Consider the following 13,564-nt stretch of genomic DNA (forward strand, 5'->3'; position numbering starts at 1 on the left):
AGCAGCAGCTTTTCAGGGCTCACACACACACACACACATTACTAGGAAAGCCCAGATGCACCAACATGTATTTACACATTCATCAAACCACTGAACCATGGGATGTTTGGTTAGCGTGTCGCTTCACACAGGCATCGAGAAAGACCCTGTGATTATATCAGAGCGCCATCCCATTCAGGCTCCTTCCAACCAACACTGTCCGCACACACACACACACACACAGCCTTCACAAAGATGAATAATGCATTTAGCATTGCCAGTAATTGACTCTCCACATTAGCATAAAGAATTTGTCTGCATTCAGGGAAAGATGACACAACACAGTTGTAGAAATATCAATGCTCTGAGTGTCTGACGGGGTCAACATCGCGCATGAGGAGAGGGAGAAGCTTCCTGGATGTTTATTCTGCAGCTGTTTCATAACACCAGAGAGGTTATGAAACTCTCCAGTCCCAGTTGGATCTGCCCACCTGTTCTTCTCTTTGTCTGCACTCATAAATTGTCATACAAATTACCAGCATGAGAATTAGAACTCATGCAGACATGACCACCATCTTACACTCTTGGTCTAGTTTTCCTCGTGCAGTTAAACACTCTCTGTAAGATTCATAAATATTAACAACGAACAATAAGTTCTTGTTATTTTACGTAGTTCCAAAACTATATTCAAGTTACAGTTTTTTGTTGAAACTCCCATGGCCGTTATCGATGACTGCGTGTCCTTTGTGATGCACTGCGGGGAAATTACTGAAGCAGTCTTCAACTTCTGCATCTACTTTGAGTTTTGTCATCAGCCAGAAAAATGCAGCGCAAACTGCTCGGGAAGCAGAGACTGACTCAGCCGTTGCAGAACACTTCACCTCTTTGCCCCACTACAGGGCCAGGATTGCTTTTTCAGTATGTTTTGGGTCATCGTTCATCCGTACTGTGAAACAATGTCTATTCAGCTTTAGTGCATTTGACTGAATCTGAACAGAGAGTAGGTCCCTGTACACTGGATTCATTGTGCTGTTTCCATCCTGTAAAAAATCATCATTAAAAAAAAACTCATGCAGCAGTGCCATCAAAACCATGCACTTCCATGCCATTACACAGTCAAGTGTTTCTCAGATTGTGTAATATGCTTCATTTAATGATCATTTTTGTTGGCTTGTTTGTTTATTTATGTTTGTTCTTGTAAAATCTTTTCTTTGTAGTAGATTTGGATAATGAGATATCTCCTTCCTGGGGAGAGCTCCTCACTTGGTAGGATGACAAAGGTTTTCTTTATCAAGGAAAGTAACCTGACATCATTCATCATTTATCTGAAATGATCTGGATCATATGGTTACGTAACAATTGTGACAGGCAGAATGAGAGCAGCTTATTTACCGTTTATTCGAGTAAAGTGTTTTTCAAAGGAAAAAGAAAAAAATGCTGAGGGACCGCAATCAAGTCCTATAACTGTAGTGAAAATTCTGCTGTTTAAACTAGAACATTGTACACCAGCCAAACATTTTTCCATTCTCATGACACACGATGGACAAGGCAACAAAGCTATGATGCACACACGTGAGCACACTCCTCTTTAATGTTACAGCACCATCTATTATTCAGCTAGAGCAGGTGGGAGGGGCGGGGTAAAGGCCTAGTGCAAGCATAGTTGAATGGAAAAGGGGTGTGGGGTAATCTAGGGTGGTGATGTGTGTCTTTGCACGGGTGTGTGTGTGTGAGTGTGTCTGTGTTTGTGTGTGTGTTTGAAATGTGGATGATTTTAAAAAAGAAAAAGCGGTGACCCCACCCCCCAACCCTGAGCACCATTCCGGCTCACTCTCGTTCCATGAATGGCAAATTGAAGGGAGAGGCTGAGATGGAGGAGTTGAGGGAAACAAAGACCCCAGGGCTGTCCGACCCCCTCTTCACTTTCTCTGTGCAGACGCTCGCACTTCAGATGGGTGGTCCGTGTCAATACATCTTGTTAGCAATGAAAGAGCCAACAACTACAGCACACGTTTACATACTTAATTAATTTCATTATATAAGACATGAGCATTTCTTGTGTAAACAAAATATGTTGGAATCATGACAGAGAAGTAACCTCTCAACCTCCCTGCACAGTGCACAATGCGATATGTGGGATGAAAAGACCCCGAAAAGGATGATCGAGTGAAAAGGATTATCTAAACCAATTTCCTTTGAAGACAGAAAATGTGAGCATGTATATGGGAATAAAATAGTTAGAAATGATCAATCAAAGTTTCAGTACTAGACTCTCTGGCCATGTGAGTGGATATGTGAGGCCGGAGTCAGCACTCACAACCTGCTCTCATGGCAGAAGGTGATATAACTGGGATGGACCACTTAGCAAAGTGCTTTATTGTTTCACAATAAAGCCTCAAAAATTGTATGATAACTACATTCACCTCACTCTGTGCCCTACACAGATGCAGCTTAAATTTTGATCTTCAGCAAGGCAACATCCATTCATGTTCTTATTCATGACATTATCAGCGTCCCGCTAGAATTTTTTGGCCACAAATGCTAATAAGGGGGAAGGAAGGACGGCTGGTAGGTACCAATCCATAGGCCATTATGCAAAGGATTGCTGATTTTAGACTCCACTCTTTCACTATCATTGCACTTTTTAAACTTCTCACTCAGTTGTGATTTCTTTCTTTTCTTTTTGGTGTTAAAACGTACAAAGGCAGGGCTTAAATTAATGTACATTATTATTTTTGGTCTTAATGTTACAAAATATATGGTTTGCTTAAAAAAATGTCACATCATCATGTCATGTAAATTCTGCCCAATGGAAAACAGATAAAAATCATCTCACAGTGTCTAACTATGGAGGGTCCCACTACAGCGTTTTGGACATGTGGACAAACATAACAACATAATAATTAACACGAAACACAGCTGTGAAAGGTGGGAACATAATTATCTCGTCAGGTTTTTGGTGATAATCAGAAGCAAGTAAACAAGCAAAAAGTCAGGGGGATCACCAGTAAAAGGAATCATCCTTTAGGAACCCTGAATGTCTGTACAAGATTTAATGGTAACCATCCAATATTATCTAAGTCTGAACCAGAGTGATCCACTGACAAATGTTCTCACCTGAAAGGAAGAAAACTATATTTAACAACTAACATGTGTCCAAGAGGCACAGGCATGTACCTTCGTAACAAAACGCCTACACTCGCATTATTCACACCAACTCCAGGCAAAGAAAGAGAAATGATAATAATACTATGGAATGCAGCACTGCAAACTGTAAAAACAGATATCTCTGTTGTGTGCTCATGGCAGCAATCAAACAAACAAAAACACACAGCAGCACTCATTGATCAAACAGAAAGAACCCGGTTTTGTTACTGGGAGCCAGAAAGCAGTGATGGCCCATTCAGCTAAAACAACTCCCACTTCTGCGCCCACACAACCCCATCATCTAGGTTCACTCTGTCTGGAAAGAAAGCCATCTGTAAACAAAATCAGTGTGGCTGTGAAAGCGGGGATGACTTCACAGTGGAGTGAGGAAGAGGAGGACAGACAGAGGACAGGAGGGTTGAGAGCAGCAGGAGGACAAATCTCAGGTGCAGACACCGAGATGCAGAAAGAATCTGAAAATCTCCCTTTACGAGGGACGGATAATTAGGACTAGGACACAGATAGAAGGCCCTCACATCCACCAATGATGCTGAAATTTTCTTATTTTGGTTCAACAGATTACTTAATGATCAAAACAACTGCAGTCGTGACTCATTTTCTATGTATTTTAATGTAAAAGAAAAAGAGATAATACATTACAAGTCTTTAAAAAATCTAATCACCTACATTACCGAACCAGCCGAATAAAAACATGAACAGTTCACTAACATACATCAGATTATCCTGCAACTGAGAAGCTAAACAGCTCAAAAAAGGGCGTTGAGGTGACCAATTAACAAAACAGCTGATTAGTTTTCTTTTTGCCAGCCGACATCAACTAATCACTTCAGTTCTGCACACAGTATCCAGATTTTTAGAGAAAAACGTCACACAGCACAATGTTAAACTGCATTTATCTCTGTCTCCTATTCTTAATTAGAGTTGCGCAGAGTTGTCTGGCTGTTTGCTTAGAGGCTAAATTCACCCTTTAGTATTTGCAGCTCACTGCCAGACTCATTTAAACATGCACATAAGATCGTTCCTGACGGTGCGTTTCCCTTCTGTTTGTTTGACAAAAAGATGCTGAGCTTCAAAAAAAGAAAAAAGAAAAACAGCTTCCTATCTCGAGTTCTTGGGATACACAACGCTCAGATCCTTTTTAAATTGATGGCCCCTGCCTCGTGATACCGCTAAAATATTAGCTAGCATAAATCAGAGTTTGCTCAGGAACAGCCATGGTTACTTGTTTATGATTTGACAGGATATTTATACAACGCAGCGTTCTGTTTTTAATTCAAAACACTGCATATTTTAAAAACTGCACATGGCTTCAATTGCTTATTCCTGCCATATTGCTCATGAGGTTGCAAATTCACCACAGGCTCGACGCAGATGCATCCTAAAGTCCGCATCACAACAGAACCAGCAGGAAATGTACTTTTAGCCAATCAAGGCTTCACTCAAAAATGTCAACATCACTTCTAAGTTATTTGAAACAATTATTTAGAAGTGAAGGTCTGCTTTAAATAAATCTTTTTTTTTTTTTTTTGCATTTTTCTAGTATTTTCTTTCAGTTTATTCTCTGATGGATATTTTTCAGCTCACGCACTTGAGATGATATAGCTGTAATCACACGGTGTGTCACAAATTAATAATCACTCCGCATTAAACGTCCAAACCAAGTGTTGACGCACGTCTGTGCGTGTGTGACACATCGCAGCGAGCTGCAGGCTTTACAGAAACATATCCTCTAAACCTGGAATTCCTATGATGTACCATTTTACTCAGCAGGAGAGTGATTTCTGCTGTGATAAGCATGCAGGGAGCATCAAGTTCACTCTTACTGCTTTTTTTTTCTGGGAATGGGGGGGGGGTCAGACAGGAAAGAGTTAAAGATAGACGCAGAAACGGTTTAAGAGGAGACTGTGCCATAAAGGTGAAGGAAAAGGTGGAGGCAGCGAGAGTAAGGGGGTGGAGGAGAGGGACAGAGGATATAAGGAGCGAGAGGAGCTCACTTTCCATCAGCACAGCTGTGATCAATATCTGTGTCTGACAGGGCAGCATTTCAACCTTTACCGTAAATCACTTCCTATTATGATGAACCACTAAATCACACGCGCACACACAAACACACAATAACTGACCTGCTGCAGACATACAAACGCACTCATGCAGAGACACATATACAGTGCAGTCATTCACCATAGAACAGCCTGCTTTGGCACACACCAACAGTAGTTATTCATGTGCACAAAGTGTTCCCAAAAACAGGCGCTAACACCACGACAGGGAGCAGGAAAGTATGACTTCAGTCCAGTTGCACAACAGCGACTAACTTTAGTTAAAGGCCGAGCTAAGCATGAATTTAATGTGCAGAATAAACTGTAGCGATTCACACTGAACGAGAACATAAAGTGAATTTCTACTCAAAAGTGTTGTTTGTGCCATTTGAAAAAAAAAAAAAACGCACAACTCCTGCTGTGATTATTTCAAGAAGCAAGTTGATATTAAAGTCGTGTCGTGATTTTTTTCAGGGAAAATGTGGTCACTTTCACTCACACACAGCACTGCGGTTATCAGCTAGTCACAGAAATAAGCTAGAGGAGGTATAACAGCGATTAAGAGATCAACCTCCAAACAAAGAGACACGTAGAAATACAGAGACTATATTCACTCAAGAAGGCAGCTTGTGACACAGCTAAACAAGCAGATTTAAGAATGTAATACTCACTGATTCAGTTCCACATCCAAAATGAAGTCTCTTCCAAAAGCGTCAACTTGAAAACTTGCTTGGGCCACGTGGTCCACCTAAAAAATACAGAGGACAAGTTATCTTCTGCAGCTAAAGGCAGCTATAATCACATTCATGGTTCAGCTCATTAGCATTCCCTTAGGTCAGTTCTCATCTACACTGATGGATGACTGCATGTTCTTTACAGCATAAATCAGCAGTGAGATTAAGACCGTTTTCATTAAGTCATCAAGATTAGGTTTTTTTTCATCTAAATTTCTACAAAGGATGTGACTGTGATACTTACGCTATTAAGTCATAAATTCAGCTTTCTTTAATGCACTCACTCCGTAACAGTGAAAACAATAAATCATTTCTAAGCACAGGTAGTTATCTGTAGTTCAAGGTAGTTTAGATCGTTAACTCTTAGAAATTTCGAACCCATGCTGCACCACTTAATTTTTGAGTTACAGTGTTTTTCTCTGGCAACCAGTATGTATGCACCAAAATACAGAAATAATCAATTCTCTGTTTTTCTGACTCCTTGGGAGTGACTGATTTGGATGGAGGAGGGTCTGATTTATTCCAAGTGTTGGGCACATATGGTACGGCCTTCATAACACACCCCCTGGGGTCAATGAGAACTCCCAACTATAATTCCTGCAGGTTCAGAAGACCAACCAGCGCTGACCTTACACACAACGCACCCCTCCTCCTCTGGTTTTGCCCACAGGCCATCTTTATTATAGATCGGAGTCTGAATGACAACAAGGGGAGGAAGGGTGTATTTTGGGTTTTTTTTTTGTTTCCATTTTAGGAAGCCCCTCTGCTCACCCTGGGATGACCCATGATGTCCCCAGTGGCCACAGCCTCTATTGTTTGCTGGAGTGTGCCTGTGCGGGCTCAATGCATATATGAGCAGTTAAGAGGATGTGTGGGTGTCTGTGTGAGCATGTACAAATAGCAATCCCACACTTGTGATGAAATCTAATCTGGCACATACCAGTAATTGTTCATAATAAAGGCACATCCCATCTTGACAGAGCCGGGCCAATATTAAGAAACCACCACTGACTCTTCTTCATTGATTTCTGACTTTAGCAGACCTGACTTTCCACTCATGATTGTCTGAGAATGACTGTAAGTGCTGTCAGTTCTCTGTGCAGAGAAAAAACACACACACACACACACACACACACACACTGAGAATTCTTTCACATGAAATGCTTGCTTTTCCACCATAACATGAGCACTTTGCTAAACTGCCCGCTGCTCATTCAGTCGTGTTGGAGTCTGAGACTGAAAATAGGCGATGCAACTCAGGCCTATAAATAACTTCCTGAGAGTCACACATTTTAAGAACTATTTGACAGATTTGTTTTTAGGCCATTAATCTAAAAACAGGCAATAATTGATCAAACTTTGTACAAGTGACTTCACAGATTTCAACTCTCCAGAGAACAGGCGACTCAAAACCCATATCAAATCAAAAAAAGCTCTCCTATCCCTCCTGACTGCTACCTCACTTGTAATGTACATTTTATAGCTCCGTTTGAACTCTGAGGCTGTATTAACTGGCTCCATGCAAGCTCTTCCAAAGCTGTGAGCTGGCCCAATCCATTTTGACAAAGAGTTAAATAGACTACAGCTGTAATATGACTGAAAACTTAGCAAAAAGTCATGACCTTTTTATTAACAGTTAACAAATTTTGGGAGAAAGTACAGATGAAGAGAAGTATAATACGAACACTTAACTTTGGCTATAAACTCTGGAATAATATACTGATCTTAACAATCCATAATGACAAGAAAAAATGAGGTTCTTAGGGAATTTATGGCATCATTTGATCACCAATCTGAGCAAGAAACTGTTCCACTGCTTTGCAGAAATCAATCTCGTGCTTTTAAAACAGAGTTCAAAGAAGCCTGTGTAACAAACCTGTCGTGAGATTAGTATCGGTTTCAAAACAAGAATATTAAAATCCTCTCTGATGGCAGATGGTTCCTGTTAGCTTGTTTACCCAGGGCTGCATCTGTGTCTGAGGTGTGGGAGACACAAAGGGTTAACACCTCCCTGCCTACTACCATCTGTAGCCCTCTCCATTCTGAGCCCTGAGTAAGCTAACCTACACAACCCAAAGACACACGAATTAAAGACGCATGACCAGTTTGCACCATGCTAATTGACTCATCACTTGAAATGAACCCAGCAGACATGCTGCTTCACCGAACTGACTCAGTGAACATGATCACAACAGTTATTGCAGGGTATCGGTTATCAAAGAAATGACTACAAGGTTTTCTAACAAGAGCTTTCTGCGTCGATTTGCTACATTACTGATTTAAGTTTAATGCAACCGGAGTCAACTTCACCATATCTTTGTATAAAGGCTCTGCCATCCAAACACCAGCCCACAGCACAAAAAACTAGCTATGTTTGTCTCTATTTTTCATCGCAACACAAATTTATGGATTATTTGGGGTCATCTGACCCTCTTCAGAACACATATCCTGGAGATCATTTATGTAAAGCTATACTGAGCTAGCGGAGCATGAAAGGTTATGTTTTACTGGATGTCTGAGACCAATACTGATAAAAAAATACTTATTTGAGAGTTTAAAGAGCATGCCTGTAATAACAGACTACTTTCCTAATGTTAAAATTGCGTGTTTTATAACAAGGAGACATTGAATTGGTTATTAAAAATGTTGTTGTTTTGTTTTTTGTTTTTTTTTAAGTGCTCAATGGGACCTTTTATTGTGTAAGAAATAGTTTTCAGTGCCCTCTGGTGGAGAAACTAATGCTAATAGTGTTTCTCAAGTAGCTTAAAAACAAGCGTGCCTTGGATTTTTATATCCATACAAGCACTGCTGGTAAGCATGTGAGTAGATTCAATTTGCAAATCAATCAGGCTACAAGGTTTTTTTTCAAAATGCTGTTGTATGAGACGTCAGACAGCAGGACAGAGATGTTCAAGTTAGCACTAAATGATCAATTATCCCAAATGATCTCATAACCATTGTCGATGCTTTACTAATCGCCCTCAACGAAAACTGTAACCACTGAAGTCCTGCAGTAAGCAGAAATTTTTAAAGCAACTTAGTGGAGATGCACGATATTATTGGTAAGTCCACAGAATCGGCCGATAAATGCTTTAAAATGAGAAATCGGCATTGAATGCAGATAAAGTCAGATTTGGCCTGCTTGGGACTAATTTTAGGATTTTCACAAGAGTGGATCAATGCCACCACAGAAGAGACTTTAAGTGCATCTGTTTTAGCATCAGTAATCCGTCAGAATTGTCTGGAAATCCACAAAATCTACAAAAATACAACATTGTGCATCCTTGCTATTAATTTATTCATTGGATGATCTGTTTTTCTTGTTTGGTAAATTGATCCATACAGTACCTGCACACAGTGTGATGTGTGTGGCCTGCTTCAGTCTAAATGTTTTAGTGTTCCATTTTGCTATTTGTCATTTCAATCCCTCTCCCTGAAGATAAGCACCGGGCAGATGAGCAGATGAAAGATAAAGAAGCTGTAAACAATGAGATGCATCTTTCCACCGCGCACATCCTCCATACGAACACTCCTCTTTCCATCCTGACAACATGAAAACACCGTGTACCTGCGGGGAGCCGGGGCTGGCCTTAACTCTGGTGCTGAGCTCATCATGTGTGATCTGGCTGTGATTGTGTCTGCTGTAGAGCAGGCGGAGAGGCACCGTGTCCTCCTTCCCGAGAAACCCGCCTGCATCTCGGAGAGCCTTCAAGCTCGACAAGGCGTCTCCTGCACACAGAGAAAAACACCGATTTCATTACCCGCCTGTTCCTACGTGAGGAAACCAGCAGTGAAAGGAATATACGCATTGCAAACATTGCTATCTGAAATTTCTATCGGTTCAATTTCCTTTGATCACATGAAACACCTTTAGGCTGCGTGCATATTAGAGACATAGCTCATAAAGCAACCCAGGCTGATGAAAAATACATAAACACTGGCGTTTGATCAAGATTTAATGCTATATCTGAGCAACAATGATGCATATTAAATTCAAAACAGCATCAGTTACCATTCTGGGCATCAGGACTGCTCTGGTGACCGACGTGCATCAATGCATAGACGCACAAAAGGGAAATCCACCATCGCGGACGCATCGTCAGCGTCATCACCTTTCTCTTTCTGGTTGGAAATTAAGAAACAATGCGGTATTCCAAGAGGAGGCTGTGGTGGTCCTGCCTTCGCTAGGGCAGCCTAAAGCCGAGGCTGGTCGTCTGGTTAACGCAGTTCCGCCGACTGGGGGCCATGGGGTTGCTTACGAGTCTGAACGCCGAGCGCGTCTGAGCGCACCGAGACCCCTCGGATCAGCGGCACGGAGGAGGCGCGGATGAGAGAGAGGAAGAGAGACAGGGAGGGTGGGAGGGAGGAAGGAGTGGGGACACCTCCTTAAAACACATCAATGTCCAGCGGCTCACTGCAGAACGCCTAACGCATAAAAATGAGCGGAGGCAGGATGGAGAAAAACACCGGGCCCGGCCTTGCGCCGACCGGACCGACAAAAAAGCTCACCGACATTTAAATTACTGCAGGAGCGCCATTCCTGCACAGTTCTTCCCATTATCATTATGACTCACTCCATCATCGGCCGGGGCTCTGAAAAGCCAAGTCCCCACCCCCACCAGATGCAAAATAAGACAATAACATGAGACGAACAACGTGACGAACAGTTTGGCTTCTTCCACAGAATAATTGTTTTCACGCCTGTAAAGCTGCAGGGTAAAGACAACATCACCTCTCTCAGGGAGATTTTCATGTTAACATCTTGAACGTTGCTATTCCCTTTTGTCCACTTCAAACAGTTACTTCACTAATGTTATCGTTACTGTTATTTTGACATTAAACCAAAGAGGACTGTCCAAGAGTCTCCCATCCAATCTTCCAGTTAATGAGCGGAAGAGATTATATACAAATTATATTCCAGGCATGACTGTTTACAGTTCCCGGGACACTAATATGTTCATGGCCCACAAACTGCCCCTCTGTCTGCATCTACCTCGACTTCTTAAGTCTTTGATACTGTTGGAAGATATGTTCTGTCATTAATAAACACCAGGCTTGTCTCTGGGTGGCTCCCAGCTATAAGTTCTTACTTGGCTACATGCATTTGTAGTTGATGTGTATAAAAAAAAAAAAAAAACATTTCCAATCTCGTTTAAAGCATCATCACAGCACTGAATCTGCTCTTTTAAGGGTTTTTAATTATTTTATTTTAACTTTAGATTCTTGAGACAGTTCATCCTAGAATTTCTCAGGCTACCAGGATGGCCATTCCTCTCAAATGGCCTAACTCATCTCAGATGTCCCACAAGGTTCTGTGTTGGGCCCCATGCTTTTCTCTTTTTATCTGCTGCCCCTCACATCAGTTTCCAAGACACATAAGACAGCAACCATGTCATGGATGAGTATAAACGTCCTACAATTAAATGAAAATAAGACAGAGGTTATAGTCTTTGGAAATTCCTATCTGCTTGGGCGCAATTGGTCCATTTGCGAGTAATATTTACATTTAATTGAAGAATCTTGATGTACATTTTGACAGTGTTTTCAAATTTGACAAGCAGATTTCCTCGGTTGTCAGGTCTTTCCTTCCAATAGATTCTACCATGTATTGCATTTACTGTTGCATCTTTCTTCTATGAAGCACTTCAGTCATCCTTGGCTGTTTTCATGTGTTGTAGACATAAAGATGTCTTGACCTGGTCGTTTCACAGCCATCCTCTGTCCAGAGAGGCAGCTAAATCCCCCTTTTATCTCTTTATTGAATAATTTAATTTAACTTAATATAGGACATGTGATGAGTTGAGAACATTTACATATTGAACCAGGGACACAACATTGCCCACAGTGACAAACTCAGTCACCATGGAGTGATTATGATACACATCTTATGTGGCTGTAGAATACCATTTTTGTATATTTTGTGTTTGCTTTGGTCCAAAAATAAATAAAAAAAATTTTTTTTTTAAATAATTTTTTTAAAAGGCCATCGGTAGAAATTCTGTACCACTTTTTGATAATTATTTGGATTTTACTCTGACACATACCATCCACCTAAACCCTGCTGAGCTGTAGACCCTCTCATGGCAACAGCACTCCCCGATGACAGCACCCTCTCCGAGCAGGTGTTTCCAAGCATCCTGCTAGACTGCTAATAGTGTTCTGCAAAGACAGCTCGAGGCGTTAACCCTGCTTCCCAACTCCCCAGATCCCAAACCAATCACACCATCGTGGTATGCGTTGGAACAAGCCTGATCCCTGCAACCTACAGGATTTGAAAGAGCTGCAATGGACCTGTTGATGCAAGATAAAAACAGAACACCCCACCCAGCAACGAGGAGGACAAAGATGCTGTAATTCAGGTGGTTTTAATATCATGTCCAATCAGTGTATAATGTTAGCATTGGGCAGTTATTTCTCCTAATGCCAGTGGCGCAGAGGTCTCATTTGACTCAGAGCATCCTTTTGAGGGCTACAAGGACACAGCGAAAAGTAAAAGTGTCTGTGCCTTCTCTGCAGGGCTTCAGTTGAAGAAGATGGAATCAAAACATTTGTTCACTGAATTAAAGCACATTAAATAACTAATGCACGTACACTTTTACATCCAATTTACGGGCTACGTCTACGATAAGTAGACATTTCTGCAGGTTATAAGCAGGAAATTTTCATTTATTCAGCAAATAGGAGACGAAAATTGTGGATTTTTAATATAAAAATCCAATACTGATGATGATATTTAACCAATTCACTAAGAAGGAACAGATGCTTTCAAGCTTGATTCCTCAAGTTAGTTATAAAGAATTTTTACAGATTACACTGCTGACTGGTAGAGTATAAACAAAACTTTTCCACTTGTGAACATGAGATATTATGACAATGTTCGGTCACTTAAAAGATCTTGTTAGTACCTCATTCTGCACGTTATCAACCAGAGCAGCACGGATCACCACGTCTGCGTTCAGCAGCGCTTTAAACTTTAAGCTGCCGTATCGCTGCGATTGTACCTCAGAACGTACCGATGCTCATTTTTCCTCATTTCTCCTTTCCGTGTGACCCTGCAAATCCATTAAGAGTAGTGAGGGAGAAAAAGGGTAATGTTCTCATGCACTAAATGAAGGAAAAGGCTGAGCTAATGCATCAGAAAACAAACTCAAGTGCAGGTCATAAAAAAGTGCACTTAGGAGGATTCATAAAATGCCACATTTAAGGTTAAATACCACAGATTCGACCTCCAGGTCAATTTCCTACTCAGTGCTTCATAGATTTTCTATTGCGGTAAGATGTGGCTGCTCTGTGAAGTGACCGGTTTTTGAAATACCGATGCATTCATGTCTCCTGAGTAAGATGTCAGCCCATCAGTCTTGCCAGTTTCAAGAGATGATGATGATGATAAAAGCAACCAGATGAGCTGCAGATAGACCTTTAGGCCTGAAACAAATATTTCAAGTTGACATCAACATGAAACTTTAAAGACTCTGCAAATTTCATTGTTAAAAAAGTATTATGATTTTGACAAAAGTGATTTCCATTTCCAGTCCACTTCAATTCATAGTTTTGTTCCAAGTTTATCATCAAAATAACAAATAAATACGAAAAAAATCTGCAAAGAAAACAATCACAAATGTGGAATAACACACATTTTATGGC

General features: G+C 41.0%; 1 protein-coding gene across 2 annotated transcripts in view; it reads right to left on the bottom strand.

Annotated features, from left to right (window-relative positions):
- adam22 (ADAM metallopeptidase domain 22) overlaps nt 1–10,659 on the bottom strand; it is a 63,385-nt gene extending 52,726 nt beyond the window's left edge. Inside the window, exons 1-3 of one of the 2 annotated variants that reach the window (XM_072394290.1) lie at nt 9,933–10,659; nt 9,489–9,649; nt 5,858–5,934 (exon numbers count right to left, since the gene is read on the bottom strand). In XM_072394290.1, coding sequence (XP_072250391.1) covers nt 5,858–5,934; nt 9,489–9,649; nt 9,933–10,029 — 335 coding nt within the window. In that variant the 5' untranslated portion in view covers nt 10,030–10,659. The remainder of the gene's footprint in view (nt 1–5,857; nt 5,935–9,488; nt 9,650–9,932) is intronic. The other variant, XM_072394291.1, reaches the window with a different exon arrangement.
- Nucleotides 10,660–13,564: the final 2,905 nt, after the last annotated feature.

Source organism: Leuresthes tenuis, unplaced genomic scaffold, assembly GCF_036924035.1.
Source record: "Leuresthes tenuis unplaced genomic scaffold, fLeuTen1.0.hap1 SCAF_10, whole genome shotgun sequence".
NCBI lineage: Eukaryota > Metazoa > Chordata > Actinopteri > Atheriniformes > Atherinopsidae > Leuresthes > Leuresthes tenuis.